At 29.5% G+C, this 21,078-nt stretch overlaps 1 protein-coding gene across 5 annotated transcripts; it reads right to left on the bottom strand.

Annotated features, from left to right (window-relative positions):
• Window positions 1-478: 478 nt before the first annotated feature.
• LOC132930865 (RING finger protein nhl-1) lies at window positions 479-20,713 on the bottom strand. 5 transcript variants are annotated; one of them, XM_060996957.1, is made up of 14 exons: window positions 20,550-20,713; window positions 9,178-9,353; window positions 8,796-9,074; window positions 7,493-8,719; window positions 7,260-7,425; window positions 6,941-7,174; window positions 4,656-4,923; window positions 4,518-4,588; window positions 3,544-3,792; window positions 2,879-3,051; window positions 2,667-2,807; window positions 2,460-2,600; window positions 1,548-1,765; window positions 479-884 (listed from the first exon to the last, which is right to left on the bottom strand). In XM_060996957.1, the coding sequence occupies exons 2-14, from the start codon at window positions 9,310-9,312 to the stop codon at window positions 671-673; spliced, it is 3,516 nt and encodes a 1,171-aa protein (XP_060852940.1). In that variant the 5' UTR covers window positions 9,313-9,353; window positions 20,550-20,713; the 3' UTR covers window positions 479-670. The 5 variants fall into 5 exon arrangements, with proteins under 5 accessions (XP_060852940.1, XP_060852941.1, XP_060852936.1 ...); XM_060996958.1 differs by having other exon boundaries at window positions 3,544-3,789; XM_060996953.1 differs by having other exon boundaries at window positions 4,200-4,588; window positions 20,550-20,712.
• Between the last annotated feature and the right edge of the window lie 365 nt (window positions 20,714-21,078).

The raw sequence follows: 21,078 nt of genomic DNA, 5'->3' as shown, positions 1-21,078 counted from the left end.
TGGTTTCAACTAAAAATTAAAATATTGAAATAATGTGATTCAATCAATTGAAATTTAATTATTCTGTCTCTATAAATCAAGTATTGGTATAAATTGATGAAATGGATTTGTAAGGGGTTTTTTTATATCTTTAGTCTGATTTGGTTGCGAAAAAATATTTTGTTCCTAATTAGTAGTATAATATTTTAAAAACTTAAACTGATTGATTTAGATGGTAAATAGTATGCAGATAATTTTATTTAACTTATTTAAATATTTTTTTATTATAATAGGTATCCGGGTAATTTTTGTTACCATTTTCTCAAAATAAAAGTACTATATTTGTATAAATAATTTTGTTAATTGGTCGATTTATTATTTGGCATACACATATTTCATAATAAAGTATAATTCACATTTTATATCCATTGGATAGGTTTGGATTTTTAATGTTACCTATTCTTTTAATTTTTAATATTATTTTTCATACAATAATCAATTTATGGTTTTGTAAGTCATGATATTTATATTGTAAAATTTGTTTTGATAAATACATAATAAAATAAAAAACAGTACAATTCTTCAAGTATTAATTTTTAAAGCCATATGAAGAAGTTATGATCTAATGTCAATACTATAATTATATACATGATTCGCACTACTTTTACTATGAAGTCAGTAACGCGTAAAATTAGAAAACTTGAACCCTATGATTCTCTCGGTCGCAGACTAATATGTTTCCATTGGACATAACAGCGATGCCTTCAAGTCCTTTGAACTCTCCGTCTCCACATCCCCAGCAACCGAAAGCTCTCAGGAACGTTGAGTCAGGATGAAAAATTTGTATACGATTGTTACCGGAATCTGCTACCAGTATGTATCCTTGGTCGTCTACAGCTACACCTCTGAAAATTTAATTGTATTATTGACATGAAATCAATAATAAACTATTAACTAAACAGTTTTATTCTGTAAAACTATATCATGTATAGTATAATTTTCTGTTTGAGTAGGTACATTAGACATTTTCATTTTGTTTTTATAATATAACTAATATAGATTAAGTTATTTTTAGTTATACTTATATATCTTTTGATGCCAAAATAGTATTTAGATGAGTTCAATAGTGGTTTTAATTATTTTGTTTGAAATTACTTTTAACAGTTAATTATCTTATGTTCATGGAAAACCGCAGAAGTTTGTTAAGAGAGAGAGATAAACGATCAATATGATTGCATACCTATCTATTGTACATTAGTTCTAATAATATCTTATTTAAAACAAACATTAATAATACCAACTCAGATTTATGATTTGTATAAGCACTTATAAATGATCATGTCTAAAAAAGTTGTGGTTTGTTTTGGTTGGCAAGGACAAAAAGAAAAGTTTTAGTGCCTTTCCCAATGGGCAGTAATTGTTACAGTCAAATGTATGCCTAAGTGAGTGTGATATATACATTTTAATTATACAACACTTTTATAAACTATATAAATAAATATTAATCTATATACATTATACTTATAGATTAGTGTACATACGTAAAATAATTAATATGTATTACATACTTGGGGAATTTAAATTGACCATTTTCTGATCCTTCTGTACCAAAAGAACTGATTACTCTTCCGTTCACATCAAAAATCTGAATGCGATGGTTATTGCAGTCAGAAACGATTACTCTGTTTGTGTTCGACACCGCTATGTAGTGTGGATGTTCCAGTTGTCCGATTTTATTCCCGTTCGATCCAAATTTACCTACAAATGTTCCGTCTGATTGGAACACCTGTCGAATAAAATTGTATTTTGCTATTATTGTGACTTTGTGAGTAAATAATTATTTCTGTTACAATTGATTACATATAATAACTATTTTAGTTTTACTTAAGTAAAATAAATTATAATAATATTTATTACTACTATTATTAATTATTAGGTATAAATGGTATAATACGTAGATATTATGTTTAGGTATGTTTTATTTATAAGATTGAGTATTACCTATAGGAACTTATTTAATAAATAGTGTTGAGTAAGTACCTAAAGTACCTAAGTTATTTTTAAAGACTCAATGAATTACGTTTTTATTAATTACAGAATTAAAAAAAAGGAGTGAAGATCGTGTATGTTACGTTAAACTTATATAAACTAATGTGTTAAAAGTTATGTATACCAGTATACTTTGGTTTGAAATTTTGTATAGGTAAGTAGATACTTAAAACTGTTTTTAAGGTGCGGCTATAGTCAAGGAGGTAATTTGATAGATTTTACGTAAATATAAAATAAACTTTAATTAAATTTAATACTATAACAACTAGAAAGTAAACGATAAAAGGGATAAAATTAAATAGCAAATATTTAAATGTAACGTGTATAAACGTAGGTTTGTACCTATGCGGCTAGTCTTAAAGTAAAAGTATTAATTCCATAGAACGATTAGGATTTTTCAATACTTAAAGTTTTTGTCGTTTTTTGTTTACCTGAATTCTGTGATTTTCTTTGTCACAAACGTATATGAACCCTAGAGCATCGGTAGTAATTCCCCAAGGATAATTGAACCGACCGTCACTAGAACCTTGACTTCCGAACGATCTTAAAAATCTCCCAGACGGGTCTAACACCTATAAAAAATAAATAATCAAGTTGTTTTTAAAAATGAAAACATTGATTTTGATCATGAAAATTACTTGTATTCTGTGGTTGTACCGATCTGCAATGATATATTGGCCAATACGGTTGACGGCTACTCCAGCTAGACAGTCGAATTCGCCTTCACTATTTCCATAGGACCCAAAGTCTTTTAATATTTTTCCGTTGTTATCAAATACCTATAAATGTAATATATATAAAATGTCTTTGTTTTTATCGTTTTTAATATAAGTTATCGGTATGTACGTACTTGGATTCTGTGGTTCGAAGAATCAGCTACAACAATTAGATTGTCTGGACCAACAGCGACACCTCTGGGCCACGTAAAATATCCGGGCTCGCTCCCCCTACCACCGATCTTAAATAACAATTGACGTTTTTGTAGGTATTGAACTCTAGGGGTAGAACCTACGCCCTGCATACCTAAAATACACACGAACATTTTAAATTTGATTTTATTAAAAAATAATTTTGGACGGTTTATTAGTTTATTACATAATAATATTGTTTTTTAAAATATCTACTCCGACGCTACAGAGTCTTTAGATTAGTTCCACAGGGGGGGGGGATTTTACTCTAACGTACCACTTTGGTAAACCAAAACTTAAACTTATAATATGTTTGATGTAATTTCAACTTATATTAGCTTTAAATATTGGATATATTTTTTACAGATACAGTAAAATAATACCCTACAATTTAAAATTAAAAATAAATAAAATGATAATAATAATAATAGTAAAAAAAATGTTTATTTATTTATTTTTGAATAGTAAAAATTAGTAAAAATAGAACGTCATACGACTTAAGTCGGATGCTATAGTCGATAATAATAACATAATATAGATCAATATAACTATATTATTTACAATTATTATTATTACTGCTATATTATTTACTGTTATTATTACGCACCTGCTTCGATAATTGTATGGGAGGTGGGGGAGCTGTGCATGTTTTTTTGGTCGTCATCTGAACTGTCAACGTGAGTGGAATTGGACCGTAGTGGTAATCCTAGCGAAAGTCGTCGAGAAGACGAGCTTGACGCAGAACTGGCAGCCGCGTTATCTTTAGCTGCATTTTCTTTACCGCGATTTCCGTATTTGTTTTTCAGATACCTAGCCCATGAGCTTAAAGCCGCGCCGTCTTTTTCTCCTGTTCCTGCTAGCACAGTAAAAACGTTTTGTCGTAAAAAATAATAAGCATCCGTTTTCTCTACGTTAATTTTTATGTGAATATGTGTTATCGATTTCTGTAGGGATCATAATTCGTAAATTTCTATATGTATAGCAGTTATAGCACTCTAACGATTTTCGAGTAGAACGTTCTACTGAAATATCCATAATATGGTATAGACTAATATTATAATGTGCTAGTTGAGGTGTGAGTTATGTTTGTTTTCTAAGCCGTTGTGTATATGACATATGTATTAGAATTGTTAAACCATATATATACATAATATATTATTAGGTATATGTATATGGTAGGACTACGTTGCGATTAACATGATTATCAGTTATCACGCACGGTGTTTTATTATGTGTATATTTTTGTCGTTCGGTCAGTAATACCTGAAGCATTTGTTACAGGCCTATCGGGTGAGGTTTCCCGAGATTTTAAAGCGTGACTGGATCGACTTCTGGACAAATCCGAACCATAATGGTTTTTAGAATACGGTGAGTATGTGGACGTGTTAGTGTCATCCGGAAGGTCTTCTTCTAGGTTAGCGCTGGTTCTACTCCGCGATAGCCCTCCCTTGTCTGACGTGTATTTGTTGTCACTGTTGTAACTCGATTTGCTAGGATTTTCTTCTTGGATACTTTTATTTTTTAGGAATCTGCTAGTGAACCGCGGGGCAGGTTCGGTTCGAGAATTGTTCAGGTACTTACTACCACTCGCTGAAGGCTCGGCATCTCGGGGGCTCTGATACGATGGTGATTTGTAGCCACTGGTACCGTATCTGCAGAATATAAAATCAAACCGATAACATTTTACCATAAACATTGTTAGCCACTTAATTTACTAACCGTGATCTAGTGTAAGATTCATCTTGGCTAGTTCGCCTCGAGCTGCTGTTACTGCCGCTGCCATTATCTCTAGCCTGAGCGCTTCTGGCCAACAATGGACCGATGTCCGTTTTTTCCATACCTTTTGATACAGGAGTTTTTGGTTTAGCATCCTCGGAATCTTCGTCTGTATCAGTTTCAGATGATTCTGACGAAGTTTCCGTTTCTTCTTCTTCTTCTTCTTCTTCATCTTCGATTTCTTCTTTTTTTGAAGTACTTTCATTGTTACCTATAATTTGGTGCGTATAGAAATAAAATAAATATTTTTTAATAATAAACAAACCATTTTATCTGGTCTTCTTTTAAAAACGCTGGTCAAAATTTATCTGATAGGTATATTTTTAAAAATTAAAACAAAAAATACTTTTTATAAATAATAATATGCATAATTATTTAAAAAAACATAATATATGTATTTATTATGTTACTAATTACCATTAAGTTCGACAATAAAAAAATATTTATATTTTATATATTTGTGAAATATATGATATAATAACTATTTAGGTACTCTGTAAATAGATTGTGACCTAATTTAATATAATTTACCTAACTTTATGTAATTATTAAACAGTATTTATTTTGTACAAACATTTATTATATATAAATTTGTATTATCATTATAATATATGTTATATTGTGTTACTTTAAACCAAATATATTAGGTGTGCTACTATACTTTTTAAATAAGTTAAATGTGGGGCTTGGATTTTATCGTGCTAAAAAGTAATAGCAATTGTGCTATAGTCTGATCTAAAAATTCTTAAAATATGTGCTATAACAACATATACTTACATAAAATAAAAAAATAAAAAAATAAAATAATTTAAAAAATATTTTTTTATTTGTATTAAAATTTGTATAGTAATTTATAAAGGTATAAAAACTAAAAAATGTGTTATATTTCTTAAAAAAATACACTATGGTTTCTATAAAAACAGAATATAGTTATATAATAATATCAGGTTTACAGCATTACTAAATTACTATAACAAAGAATTATTTTATTAATTATTAATAATTGTATTACTTTATATTGTATTCTTTTACTGTACGATTTTATAAATACCTAATAATGTTACATTAAATAGAAATAATAATTAATATGGGTTTCATTTTATTTTTGTTTATTTAGGTATACAACAAAAATGTAAGTATTGTAATTATCATTTTATTTACTGTACTATCTATTCTGTATTTATTAAATTTAAAAATTAAATAAAATTAAAAAAAATGTATTAATAACCTTTTTTCTTATATTTTCATACAAATTACGAGATTTATGAAAAATACAAAGTAAATGTAACTTATTACGTATAATTATTTAAAAATCTGTACCAATATCAGTAAAAAACAGCATCAGAAACTTAAAAAATAGCACTAAGAATCTAAAATACTTAAAATATACAAAAATATACAAAAATATGAAATATATTATTTTATATGTGGAATTGTTGACGCTTAAAAGCTTAATTTATAATATTTATCTGTATTATATAATAATAATTAACAAATACTATAGAATTAGAAAGCCGGTTATATGTAGGTTGTATTATTTATAGTTTTTTTAAACTTAATATTTAACGTCTAGAAAAATTATATGGCTATTGAATTGATTCTGTGTGTACTGATTTTTTTTTAAAATTTGAAAGCATAAAAATAAACGTTTGTATAGTCATAATTTAAAATGGAATAAAAATGAGAACTTAGTGATTTGAAATAAAAATAGTTTCCTTTTCTGTGTATTTAATTTGAAAATGAATACCCATGTAATAAATATTTAGGGAGCATAGTGTTAGATTTATCTGTTCAAAATTAAAAAAAAAACAGATTAAAACTAAAACTACTATTATTTTAAATTAAAGTATAAAATATTTATTTCCATTATGAATCTAACTTTTATAATTAGTAAATTGAATAATTAAAAAAGCTGGTTATATAATACTCTAAGCTATACACGATATTATTTCTACAATTATAGACATAAATTATACACAATATAAAAATTATTCAAATAGGTAGTAAGTTCATAAGGTATATAATTGTGAATATTGTTGTAATGCAAAATTAGATATATGTATTCTAAGTTGCTTAATGTTTTCTAATTATTAATTAGAACTCGACAATAAAGCATTTTTTTTAAATGATACATTATTATTTTTTGGATTACATATGTTATGTATGCGATTTCCATAAGTAAATAATTACACATATTACCGTAATTGTAAAATATTTAAATGCATTACCCGTAACATTGTAACTTCGAGAGTTTGTTGGTGTTGCTGAATCTCTTTTTGAAGAAACCGAAGAAAATCTAGCTCGTGGGGTTGTACTTCCAGAACTTGAACTAACTGGTGATTGTTTCACGTCGTCAGATGGGTAAGTACCTCCGGCGTTTTTTCGTACCGGCGTTCCGGGAGTTTCTGAGGAGCATGTACTTTCAATACTGTCTGATCTATTTGATTTTAGTCGAGCATTTACTAAGACCAATAAAAATACTTTCTGTATTAGACGATTTAGAGCAAATTTTAATTATTTTATATTTTTATTATTTATATTAGGTACCTTTTGATGCTAAGTTATCCGATGTCGTGGAAGATCGTCTCGAATCTGTCGTTGCAGCCGACGTGGATGGCGGAAATGTAGTTCTGGCAGGTGTAGGTTTCCTCGGTTCAACTACTTCAACCGAATCTTCTTCAGATTCACTTTCAGATGATTCCTGGGTATCCGCCTGTAAAGTATATAATATATTTTTAAATAATTGTTAATTGTTATTTCATTTTTATTTCTTATCTTACTGGTAACGGTTCAGGTACAGGCGTCTTTCGAGCGGTGTCTGCTGGCGTATTTGATCTATTAGAATCCCTCGAGTCATCTCTTTTAATTGTACTAACTCTATCTCTTCGTTCTGTATCGGACGATGTAGATGCAGTTTTATTTTGACGTTTTATCCTTGCTATTTCATCGTCTTCGCTTAGTTGTCTCTGTGGTGTTGGTTGTGGAGTAATTTTTTTTGGCTGTTGAACTGGTTGTGGTTGGGGCTTAGGGGCGGCATCAGATTTTTTATCTTTGTTCTCGCTTTCTAACAGTCTTTTCATAACTCTAGGTGAATCATACAGTCTAGTGATACCACTTAAAGGACCTTTAGCCACGTCTTCGGTGTCTAAAACGCGTTCTCGTTCACGGTGTACAGTATTTGTTTCGGAGAAACGCACTGATCTTGAATCCGTATCAGAGTCTGTGTTTTCATTCAAGCCATGTCTTCCAAGTCTTGATCTAATCCTAGATCTTGCCGAACTTCTATTTTCGTTGTCATGTGTCGTGTCTGCATCGTAATCATTTCTATCTCCACCACGTGAATACCGACTTTGATATCTTTCGCCGAATTTTCTACCGCCTAGCGGCGAGACTCTTCCGCCGATTTCACCACCTGGTTCATATGCATTTCTATCATCCTGTCGGTATTGCGAAGCAAGTCTATGATCACTTTTGGATCGCATTAGGCCTGGACTTGGAGCCTGAAGAGAATTTGAACTGGCAGTAAATGCTTGATGTGGGGCATGAATAGTAAGCTCACCATAGCTGGCGACGTGCATGACCAATTGATTTGGGTCATGGGCCATTAAAAATTTCGCTCTTCTGCTGTAATCACCAATTTCTGTTTCGAAATTTCTAATAAAATCTACAGTTTTCAAAAATATTTCTTTAGCATCCATAAGTTCACTGTCTTCCCATTCTACGTCATCCGATTGCATGTGTTTATCTGCCAGATCACAATTACTTTGTATATTTGATATTTCAATATCCAAATTCTCTTTAAGATTGCATAAATTTTTTAGTTCGGTTGTCAAATATCGATCAATTTCTCCTCTAAGATGGTCAGTACGATCTTTTAAAGCTTTGGCCAATCTGCGATAAATTTCATCTACTTCTTCGGTAACTGAAGTGCAATTTTGTTGTAAAGTCAACATATTCTTTTCTACACCAGCAAGCATATCTGATAACCTATGTAATGCCCGCCTAACCTGTAAAATAATCAATTTATGTTTGAAATCCAACAATTTAAATTATAAAAATATAAAAATACAATTAAATGTTTACTTGATTGTTAATTCGGGCTATTTCTCTTCTTAAAATATCCATATGAGCACCTTTGCAGTCCGAACATACATCTTTTTCGCAATGAACGCATGATGTCACGTATGCTTTTTCTGAACACACGCCACAACGTTTCATTGTTTGTCCACTTGTTGGATCTGGTAACTCCCCAGTAATTTCTATATGGAGTTCCAAAAAGCGCTGTAAAGTTACATTTGTTGGATATCCCTGAACACCATTGTATGGTATTCGATGTTCCGCTCGACATTCCGGACATTTTACCTGTTATAAAATATTAAATTATTATTACTGTTAAATATATTTGATATTGAAACGACTGTATTATAAAAAAAAATATGGTATAATTATATAATAATGTGATTACTTGTCTCCGAACATAATCCACTAAACCGTCCATACATGGTTCCATACAAAACGAATGCTGGCATGGTAGCAATTTCGGATTTCTATACCTATCCAAACATATTGCGCATGTCAACAGTTGCTCGAACTGTTCCATTTTGTCTTATCCTTTTAATTGAGTTTTGTTTGACTTGTTTACTACAACAATATAAAATTAAACGTGAATTTAACATATTAAATTTAAATAATATAGTCAAAACTTTTTGTTTTAACTATGTATTAAATAATATGTATACAGTAAATTCCCGTTACAATGAATACCAATACAACGAAAAATCACGTTACAACGAAAGTCATAGAAGTCCCCTGCCGAAAATCAGCGCTTATAAAGAGCTTATTCGAATTTTCGTTACAACGAAATTTCCGTTTTAACGAAAAAAAATTCGGTCCCCTGGAGTTCGTTGTAACGGGATTTTACTGTATATATTATATAAGTTAACATTTATTAATATGTTATATATATAATATGTATATATATTTTGTTTTGGTATGACTTTTGCTACCTTAACGCGAGTAACAACCATATTAATACTAAGACGCAGAGTACCTACTATTGTATTTGTAGTTAAACCGTTTTCAATATATAATAATATATTCAATAATTGTTCAGAGTTTAGTTCCCCGATTATTCACACGCTATTGAATAAAATACATTTATAAAGTATACAATACCATAATAATTGTTATGTATGCAAAATGGTCACAAATTACCTCGAAAAATTCCAATTTCCAATTTGTAATATTATAATAAAAAGCTTCCGATACAGTTGGTCATCGTATTTTTAGCGTAGCACACGGTACAGTAGCAAATGAGTGACTGAGACTAAGAACATAAAATATTTTGTAGATACGGTTACGAAGTCTCTATAAATAGACATGTTTGCCGAGTGAATCCGATCCTAGCGTTCACCTTGTCGCATCCCGTCGTTACTCAGTATGAGTTCGTTTACGTGGGAGTTTATTTCAAGACGGAAAAAGCATAAAATGTTTTGCGCAACTTATATTTATTAAATTCGGATGAACTTGAAGTTTATTTGGTAATTGTATATCTATCACGAAGCACTTGGTCATGTTGACTAATGATGACGACGCGCTAGCTACTGTGTGAACGCTGCCGATTACAGTATTTTTGGCATCCATGTGTCGTGAAACCGTGTGGGTTAGATATATATTATTATTTTTTTATACTTGCATTTGAAGAATTTAAATCATACTGTCGTGTCATTTGCAACAACCAAGGTATTATTTATGAAAATTAAATAATTTTGTATTCACCGTATCAAATTTATTAGTTTATAATGCAATAATAATGATAAAGAGGAATTGATGGTGATATAAAAAACCATATTTCAAATGGACCAAAAAATAAAATAAAAAAAGCAGTACAAAGATTTGAAATTAAAAAAAAGAACCGTTTTTGCTCGAAGAATGCATTAGTAATATTTAATAATTTGTTTAGTTGATGAGTCTGTGGGAACTGTTGCAGCTGTTTGTGTTTGCTCCCAACCCTAGGGGTTTTATTATTGACAACGTCACACCCTGTGTTGTTCCTATCCTTTTTTGAGTATCATTCCGCCCCTTTTCTAGACGTAATCTCTTAAATTACTATTTACTTCTAATACTGAAAAAGATATGCTACTAATTTACTTGTAACGAGTGTACATTTTGAAGAGTAATAAGAAAACGTAATAACCTATGAGTCGCTTTAAATATAACACACTACATTAGGTATTATATAGATTCATATATTATACTAGTCTGTAGTTTCATTTTATCTATCTAGTTACTCAAAATATACAATTAATTCCTTTATTCCTGTTCAAAGAAAATGTACTAAATTAAATTAAATTGTTAAATTTTATTTCATGGAATAAAAGTTAGAAAACCAATTTAAAATATCGATCTTAAATAGCACTCTTTAAATTCATCGAGTGTACTCTTTTTATTTTTAACATAGTATATGAAAACACCGATTTAAAAAAAACATTGCACTTTATGGGCGATTTAAGAAGTTTCAAAACAAAGTTAAACTTATATGTATATGATCTGAATAAAATTGTTAAATAGATGGACAAAATTATACTAAAATATTTAAAATTCAGAGTAGGTATCTACCGATTTTTATTTGTTCAGTAATCTCCTGAAAATAAATAATACTAATATCATGGAGTTTAGAGTTTTTTATTTTCTTTTTAGCACGAGACGATTATATTATTCAAAGTTTTGTTAACACATCACTAATGTAGAACTCACGAAAAATATATTTATTCATTTCATGAATTTTAATATTAGAGTGTTGTTGAACTGTATACGTACTAAAGCCAATAACATTTTTACGGTTACTTATTATAACAAAAAAAAAAAACAGTACCTATTCTTGAAAGCGATATTAAAATAAAAAGAAGGATCAATGCCTTATAGTATATATATATATATATATGTATATATATATGCTGGCACAGTGCATAAAATATAAAATAAGATGTGTATAGTTCATTAGCTTTAATACAATGTACGTAGAATAGATGGGTGTATCGATACTTATTATACTGCAGGTCGTCTACAGAACTACATATAATAATATATTACAGCATATACATAGACGTGTAGAACTTTTTAATACGAAATTAACATTAATACGAATACGTTTTTTTTTTTTACATGAACGTAATAATAATTATAATATAATAAGTAACTATTTTCGATACAATGCGATTTGTTCTCGCTGACGAATAAATCCAGTTATTGAATAAATACAAAATATATATTATGTACACGCAACACTACTACGTACATTTATTTTTATTTTGTAAAATAAAATGACATTTTAACGATACCGTTCGATAAGACGGTGAAAATGTGCTCTTGGGAAAACAAGTGAATCGCAAACACGTGTACGACCGTCGACCTTTTTAGCGAATCTAAACTTTTTCTCCGGTATCCACATTATTCTCTAATTCTAAGCATGTGTCGTACTTCGGTTTTCCGTAAAGTATACACCGAATATCTCCTGCACCTGTGTTCATTTCTCACATATAAGATACACTGTTTGGATTTGGTGCAAAATACGAAACGTTCCAGTCACGCGGAATTCAAATCGCGTCGAATTTAAATTCAGCGTCTATATGCATATAACAGTACATATAGCATTTTCAGAATTTTTCGTTTTTGCAGTCGCGACGTTTGCAAATCATTCACGGAAAAGTGTACTTATCTACATTTTTATCATACATTCATAATTCATAATATAAATATATAATATACGCAGCGTATCCACCATGACGCGCATCTTGCATTATTACATGATGTATACCTACTATAAGGGATGCCAGACGTGCGATAATAGAATTTTAATCACGTAATGAAAAATAGCTGTTATTCCTTAACTGTAAAAACTACATTAGAGTGCGAAAGATATTATATAATGTAATTTTGAGTTGACGTAGGTATCTACGTCACGGCTTCATTCGGAAGAATACGAGTAGTATACAGCAAAAACATAAGTAACATAACTATATATATTGGTTTTAAACTATATTGAAAAACGGTGTAAGATTTAGAATTGAATTATGTACAAAATAATTAGTACCTACCTATCAATATTTTTGTTCGTTTATGTAGTGCTGAAATATTAAATATTAATTTTTATTGCGGATAAATAACTGTTACGATAACTCTAATCGATTTAAAATTATGTAATGATTTGGTGAATATATACTGTTTTTATATTTTATTTATTATATAAACGTTTTTATACTAGGTACCTACACCACCTAATATATTACTGCATTCTCCATGTTTATTATCTTAACAGATTAAACATTAAAAACGGTTTTATTTCTTGTTTCAATTGATCAGCGAATAAAACTTGAATGCATGACTGTAAAACGCGTATTAAAATTATATGTGTATAAAAAAAAAAACGGAAACTCATATATCACTCTTATAAACGGTTTTATTATCACATACAAAAGTCCCATTTCCCGTTTCAAGTGGATTCAAATTATTTTGTCATTTCTATAGTTCAAATGGCATTTAAATAATATTTTAACAGTCATATTCCCAATGGGTCAGTGCAGTAGGAAGGGTTCCATTCCGGATACGCCACAAGAGTTGGATTTTAGTGCAATGGCGTATGAGTGCCGAGTGGTCAAAATAAAATGGGTCATGAGAGTACGTATTGGTACTGCCGTGACGGCCAAAGAAAATTGGCGTCACAACCGGTACGTGGTATTCCCAGTGCAATCAATCTCGGGCCTACGATAAATTGGGAGACACGTTCTGACAGACACGTGCTACATTACCAGGCTCCAGGAGAAGATAAAAAATAAGAAGCATTTAATAATGAGAAGGGAAAATTATTCTTTTATGAAGAAAAACGAGCAGGCAACGACGTAATGACTTTAAATATAAAGTTAATTTCTTGAGGTAAAAGAAAACCTTCAATAATTATTCAAAAAAAAAAAAAATAAATAAATCAACATTTCTCCATCAATTATTTTTGCAGTTGAGTGTTTTATTCTGCCATTAAAGTACTTATTCATTATTTGCCAGACGCATGGAAAAATTTGTAAGGCACGTAAATATTCATAAACATCTACCTCTTAAACACTAATGCTTCTCTTAACGAAATCTACTTATATTCTCCTGTTAATTCCATTTTGACTAAATAAATGCATTGTAATAATAATTTGTATTTTGTATATAGTAGGTACATGCGTTATAGATGTTTTTTGATAATTTAATATAAAATAATGTTGGTTCAAATATTTAAAATGAATTAAGTTAAGTATTTTAATATACATACATATATATATATATATATACTTAATACTTATGTAATTAGGTTAACGTTTTGCACACCAGAGTTAAGTGAAAACTAACTTATAAGTCGAGTCTTTTTGTATTTGCTCATTTGAAAATACTTTTGCCACACTCGGTAGTCAGTACTCCTCTTAAATGCAAGCACAAGATAGTAAGTACCTACTCTAAAAAGATTTATTGTTGATTAATGTACATAAATTTATTGTTTTGTCCGATACCGTTCAGACTATGCCTATAGGGGATGTGGCCACCGATCATTTCAATTTGATTATATACAGTGTATAAATAAATATTGTATAATATTATGTTCGCGAAACGAACATACACAAATCGTATCAATTATCTTGTCAACCGGGGGCGGGCTCGCTTAGAATTGAAACTAATTATTATACGACCTAAACGATGATAGCGATACAAGACACAATTAATTTTCAGTTCAATGTTTTACTGCACAAATCAGTGCTCATTTCAACAAATATAGTTATTAATCTTTTAAAATGTGATTGTTTACACTGAGGGGATTCAAACCCTTACAATTCAATGCAACATTGAGTTTATTTACGCAATTGAACCGTTAGAATAGGACGAATTTACTTCAAATATAGGCAGTAGGCATGTATCCAGAACATTTGTAATTTACGTTTTAATATAATACTTGCACAACAATAATAATTTTGTGATTCGTTCATCGTTGACAAGACGTGTTTTGTATGGTATAATACATTATTATCACAATAATGTACACTACATCTACAACGGTTGTATTTGAATCAGATTTGTAAAAAAAAAAAATACATTTAGTACATTTAGAAGCACATTTAAGTTTATTTCTATACATAAAAATTTCACTGACAGGTTTTATTAATTAAACGTAGTAATTATATACTGTTTAAAGTAGTGTCTGTGTAGATGAAATTAAGTTATTATAAAAATGTAACACAGTTTTAATTTTATTATTTGAAAAATTAAACAAACTAAACTAAATGTTGATGTTATTATGTCATTTATTTATTATTAAATGATTTTATCATAATCAATAATATTTAATATAACCGATCTTCATCTTACATTGCAATGATGTTGTGGTTATTTTAGTTATTTATATATGTATATTGTTATTTTTAATTATAATCCATAGATTCACTTTAATGTTTTTAAGATCAAAAAAGTATGTTTAACGCGTAGGTATTCGTCTACCAGTGAATTAAGTCATTAATTGTTATTTTGGAATTTTAGTGTTTTAGAAAAAAAGTAAGACCTATGCATTATAGATTTTACAGTAGTTGCACCATGCATGGTTACTGGTTAGGCTATGGTGTTAGGTTCATTTACAGTTAAAATTATTAGGTCGGTAAGTTTATTTACTTTTATACAGTTACTTCGATTTAATTTAATTTATTTCATATGAAAGTTTTACACCGCGAGGCATTCGTAGAAGATACAAGTATAGTTTGAGTAATACAGTTATGTTTACTGAATCAATTATTAAATTATATAATTAACTCAAATATTTAATGTTATTAAAAAGGTTGATCTTGTTATTTTATAAAATCGAAAACAATTTATAGTGCTTAACAAAAAGGTAAAGGTAGATCTTGTTTTACTATACATCTTAAAACAATACATATTATATTACATAGTGTGTGAATGTGTAATATAACAATATAAATTATATTACACTACTAATAAAGATAAAAATAATTAACACTTCAATAAATTTTATTTTTATTTATTCATCGATAAAAATAATCGAAATGTAATATAATTTGTCATATTGTATAATTCGTTTGGTTGATTGATTAATTAATTAAATATTCGGTGCTCAATTAAATTATTGAAAAATGAGATAAAATATTATGAATTTTACATGGATCGTGAATAACATTTTTGATCATATTTCAATCGATTAAACGTACACAGATAATATAAGTAAGTTGATCAAAATATTAAAATACTAAACAATATTATATTAAATGTATTTCTAATAAGAAAAAAATTAAAAACGTCCCGGACTTCCAAATGAAATTATTTTTGTTCTTCGTGTCTAGTTAACGGGATCCTTTTGAATTAGTTTACAAAGGTTTGGAGAAATGCCTTTTCCCAGGTTACATGCAAAAATGCACAGAAAATCTGTTCACCACACCTCCTGTTCGGGCTCGAATTGTTCACCCACCCCTTTCGTATACATAATATGCGCTGGTCTGTGTTTTATAATTAGATGCCTAGGGAAGTTTTAGATAGCAACCGAGGCTTGAGACCTGGATCGGAGCCAGTGTTTATTGTGCGAATTTGGCTTGGACACAAACCGCCTTTGTGTGTCCACCGCGCGACCCTTTAAATATTGTGCTGAAAATTGTTTCCATCACGCCGTCTCTTTCTTTATTTCTTTCTTTTTGGTTTTTACTATGGCACACTTTCTATAGATTATTATGTGTGTATAAGTTTCCGCTGATTGGGCTTTGTCTCATAATGCAATACACGCAGATACCCTGACCCATCGTTACGCTATAAATACATTCCTATTATATAACAAATTATTACTACACGGAAGTGTGGCGTATCATAATATATTTTATTTCAAGTTTTGTTTTGTTTTTGGGACAAACAACGATTCATTGACGCGCGCACACCAACGAGAATTGTATAATTATGCTATTCCTGTACGATTTATTGCATTTTCATTAGGTGTGTGTGTGTTTATTTTTTTAAGTCAACAACAATATTTATATAATGATATCTTGAAAAAATGTTTTGATTTATTTTTGAATAACAAGAATATTATAGTTTGAATATTTTTAAATATTTTTAATGTGTGCTTATATTCAATTATAGTTTACTATCAAACAGCATGTGAATTTGCAATTGATGCCTAACCTAATAGATATTGACATATTGTGTTATTGAAACCAGTAATATTAATGATGATCGAATGATTAAAGAATTAACATATTTGTCATCTTTCTACAATAGAAATACTGCAGCGTTAACTGTCATAATTTATAACCTATATAATCTATAATGTCATGATATTATTATTATAGTAAACAAAATAATTAGAATGGTATCTAATTCATATTATTTTAAAATGTTTGGAACTTGTACCAAGTGCCGTTTACAAAAGACATAATATTTTTTAATAAAAACGAGTACAACAAAAACGAGTACAACATTTTAGTCTTCATTTTTACCAATCCCAAATTACGTATATTACTGCCGGTAAGTCTTGAGAGTAATCGTCAATGTAAAACAGTTTGATCACATCCCGTCGTTGGCAATAATAATTTCGCTGGCCTCCATTGTGCTATTACAGGGTTTCGTCTCTTTTCTTCCTTTTTTTCGTTAGTCGATATCGGTCCCTTTCTGCTGGTTTTCAATATATATGTAGATGAACCACCACCGTTATACCGTGTTTTAATTATGATTGTTTTTATATTGGTTTAAAAATCTGTTTAATAGGAAGTTCAACCCCTCTTACCCTCTTAACTTTTTGTGTTCTTCGTCATCGCTACGGCTACACTGTAGTTATAGGATTACCTAACCGGCAAGACACTGTTTTCTTATTAAAAACTCAGTTCAATTAGGCCGAACTTAATGTAAAAGGACATCCTTTTCATCTCTTCACCCTCGGTATGGGTTTTTTCCTTTTTTGCGTTGGATGCGTTTAATGACGTGTAAAATGTGTAATGGTATCCTGTGACCGTGAAAAAATAAGACGGTATAGAAGGTGATGGTGTTCGTCTAGGATTCCCGAGGACCGATAATGAAAAACATCACCCGGCGAAATGCATAAGACAGTCTCCTTGTAGCGTATAGTTACGTTTAGAAATCAAGAGGAGTGGAAGAAAACAAAGCAATGCTTCCAACATTCAGAGTTTCGGTCGTGTAGGTATTACACTAAAACTATATGTAACTATACTTTAACTGCAAAATGTTGATTAATTTTTATTACATTCCCTGAATTTTTATAATTTGGTTGTAGCATATGATTGATTTATACATTAATATTAATATTATATTACTTTATATAATTTGTCGAGAAACTGGAAAAAAAATATTACAATAAATATTAAACATAAAATCATGAAAATATATTTTTATCAAATATGTAATAATAATGTGTGAATAATTTTTTTCCTTTATTACGTTTTTCAATAATATGGATTGAAAAATAGTAAAAGTACTATATAAATTGAAATATCTTCACAAACAAGATTTTTTCATTTAAAGCATTAAGGAAATTTATAAAAAGTTTAATAATTTGGTTTAAATTATTAAAAAGGATATTGCTATAGAGTTTAGTTGGTATATAAGAGTTTAATGTAGTTTATTTTTCAATTACATTGCAATATTTAAATGTAAAAGTGTAAAACATTATTTAAATTATATAGGTTTTTCACAACAAAACAGTTTTTGTTCAGTTGGATTAAATAAATTGTTTTTCAATTTTCTTTTAAATATTAAATTGAACTGTGTACATATGTATTGACTTATTGAAATGTTATGAAATAATCAATATAGATTATAATTATAAAAATGCAAATTTCATAAAATATTATTTTCTTTTGAAACACAGTTTAAAAATGCGTTCTTTCACAATTTGAATTATATTAAAAAAAATTCTTTATTTTGAAATGTAAAACATACGGGTAATATAATATGAATACCTATTATAAAATGTTTAAATCTTTATTCACATTTTTACTTCAATAATTTATTATTTACAATATTTATTTTTATTTAAGTATAGGAAAAATGTTTTGAATTTTTATAGACAAGATATTATTTAATATTATATTCTTATTCAAAATTAGTATACATACTTTCTAAATTGTTTATAAAATATATAGTTAGTATGTATGTACTTCAAAGTAAACATTAGAAACAATTTTAAAGTTTTTCAATTGCGAAAAATGAAAATCCTTATACTACTTGGTTTTTCACTAGAATTTTAGAATAGTTTTATTTTATTTATTAATGAATAATTGAGGATAAAATATATTTAGTTAAATTATTAACCAAACACTATAATTTCATACAAACGATCACAATTTTGATCGATGCGTTTGCAAAACACTGATGAGTTATGCGCGTTTAATAATGAAGTCTAATGGTCGTTCACGAAACAATGAAACGTGTATTGTGATTTTAGATACAAAAACACTTTATTATTTGCACTCAATTTTCTTAAGCTGGCCGTGATAACTGAACCATTTAAGTGCCAAAAAGATTTAGTCACGCCTTTTTTAACATGGAATTTTGGCAAATGCTAATGCATATAAAACCACTAACTCTTTAACTGACTATATTATAATACTCTGTAAATTAAATTAAAAACTGTTCATCAATTTAATGTGTGTACATGAATATAAATTACAGTACTCTTGGTATCCAATGTACCATACTTTAAATTTACATTAAAAGCCTTTTCAAGTGACTTTATTATAATTTATTCTTACATAAAAATAAACACACAGGTGCACACAATTCTTATTATTTTTTTTCTTTAACAAAACACCTAATGGTGATTATTTCTAGAACAGAAAAATCTGTCATAAATTATAATAGAATAGTTGTTCTTTATGTATCTATTTATTACATAAGACTATGACGTAATGTCTACCCATATATATATACAGTTAAATCCAATATTAGATTACGCGAAGCTTGATTTAATTTAAACGGACTGATAAAATGATTATTGTCAATATTTGACGTTGAATAGAATGTAATTAGCGAGATATATTAATTATATTTTCTGATGAATATTATGTAAATCGCGTTTCCTATTGTATATTTCGTTCTCGGCGTGTGTTATATACGAAAGTTAAAAAAAAAATAAAAAATATACGATTTCATTCTGTTTGCCAAATAAATATATATAAATTAAAAATAGTATCACCATAAAATAATACCAGATAAATATACATGTATGAGTTTTTGAATTTGTTTTGTGTTTGACACGTAACTGTGAACTTTAATAACTATTTTATGGTGTATTTATATAATATTATGTTTGTCTTGCGGGACGGGCGATGATAATATAACGACCCACTCGTTAAGAAGAGGCGTAAGAATACGCAGTGTTTCTCGGAGGGAATAAAATACGATACTATATAATTTTTTTTCTGTACGTTTGTACTTTGTATAATATTATAATATCTATATATATTATTGTACATGTTATATATTTAGTGGGTACTTAAAGTCCTAAACGCGGCTGCGGCTGCTACGCGGTCCGTATAGTTTATTCTGTAGCGGCGTGTTTAACGGTCGACCACGCGACTTTTATAATAATAATAATAATAATAATTATTATTATAAAATACAACGATCTATATAGCTAGGGCACAGTGTAGTCTTAAATATCATCGATATAATAGATACGACAAGTTACAGTATCATATAATATTATACGCAGCAGGTCGCGTGCGCACACGGGTATTACAATATATAGGTATAATATAGGCATCCGAGAGGCATGCGACCGGGATCGGATGCGCGATGACTTACCTAGGTGATTTTCGGGTCCATGGCTGCTGCTCAGACGGCGGCCAGGTCGGTCGACGACGGGCCGAATGGAACGCGAACACTGAACGACATGGCGTCGGGGAACCGCGATTTTTGGCCAACCCGGACGGCGGCCCGGGCTATTTGTATCCCGACATCATTGGCAGATATCCACCTCGGTGCACGCGTACACCGCGAACAGAAAGACACAATATCGTAACGCGCACATACACACACGGGTGGTAAATAGTGAACGCAGGTGACGCGCCCGACAATACAACAATAACGATTATTATTATTATTTATGCGAACCGTCGCCCGTCGTGTCGTCCGATCGCGCGCGTCTCGGCCGGGCCCGAGTGTATACCGCACTCGTATATTGTATAAATATATTAATAAATATATATATATATATATATACAGGGGCGGATCCAGACCAAGATAACTGGCCGGGGGGGGGGAGTTGCGATTTTTAAAGGGCACACATTAATTTTGATAAAGTATTTATTTAGGTACATACATATTATTATGT

Source organism: Rhopalosiphum padi, chromosome 4 (assembly GCF_020882245.1).
Source record: "Rhopalosiphum padi isolate XX-2018 chromosome 4, ASM2088224v1, whole genome shotgun sequence".
In the NCBI taxonomy this organism is placed as follows: Eukaryota; Metazoa; Arthropoda; class Insecta; order Hemiptera; family Aphididae; genus Rhopalosiphum; species Rhopalosiphum padi.
This window is presented reverse-complemented; position numbering and strand designations above follow the sequence as displayed.

Coding starts and splice junctions, on each gene's coding strand:
- LOC132930865 (XM_060996953.1), bottom strand. CDS start 9,312: ATGGAACAGTTCGAGCAACTGTTGACATGCGCAATATGTTTGGATAGG. Junction 7,175..7,259: donor GGATAACTTAGCATCAAAAG/GTACCTAATATA, acceptor TATTGGTCTTAG/TAAATGCTCGACTAAAATCA. Junction 1,766..2,459: donor AAGAAAATCACAGAATTCAG/GTAAACAAAAAA, acceptor TTTATTCGACAG/GTGTTCCAATCAGACGGAAC.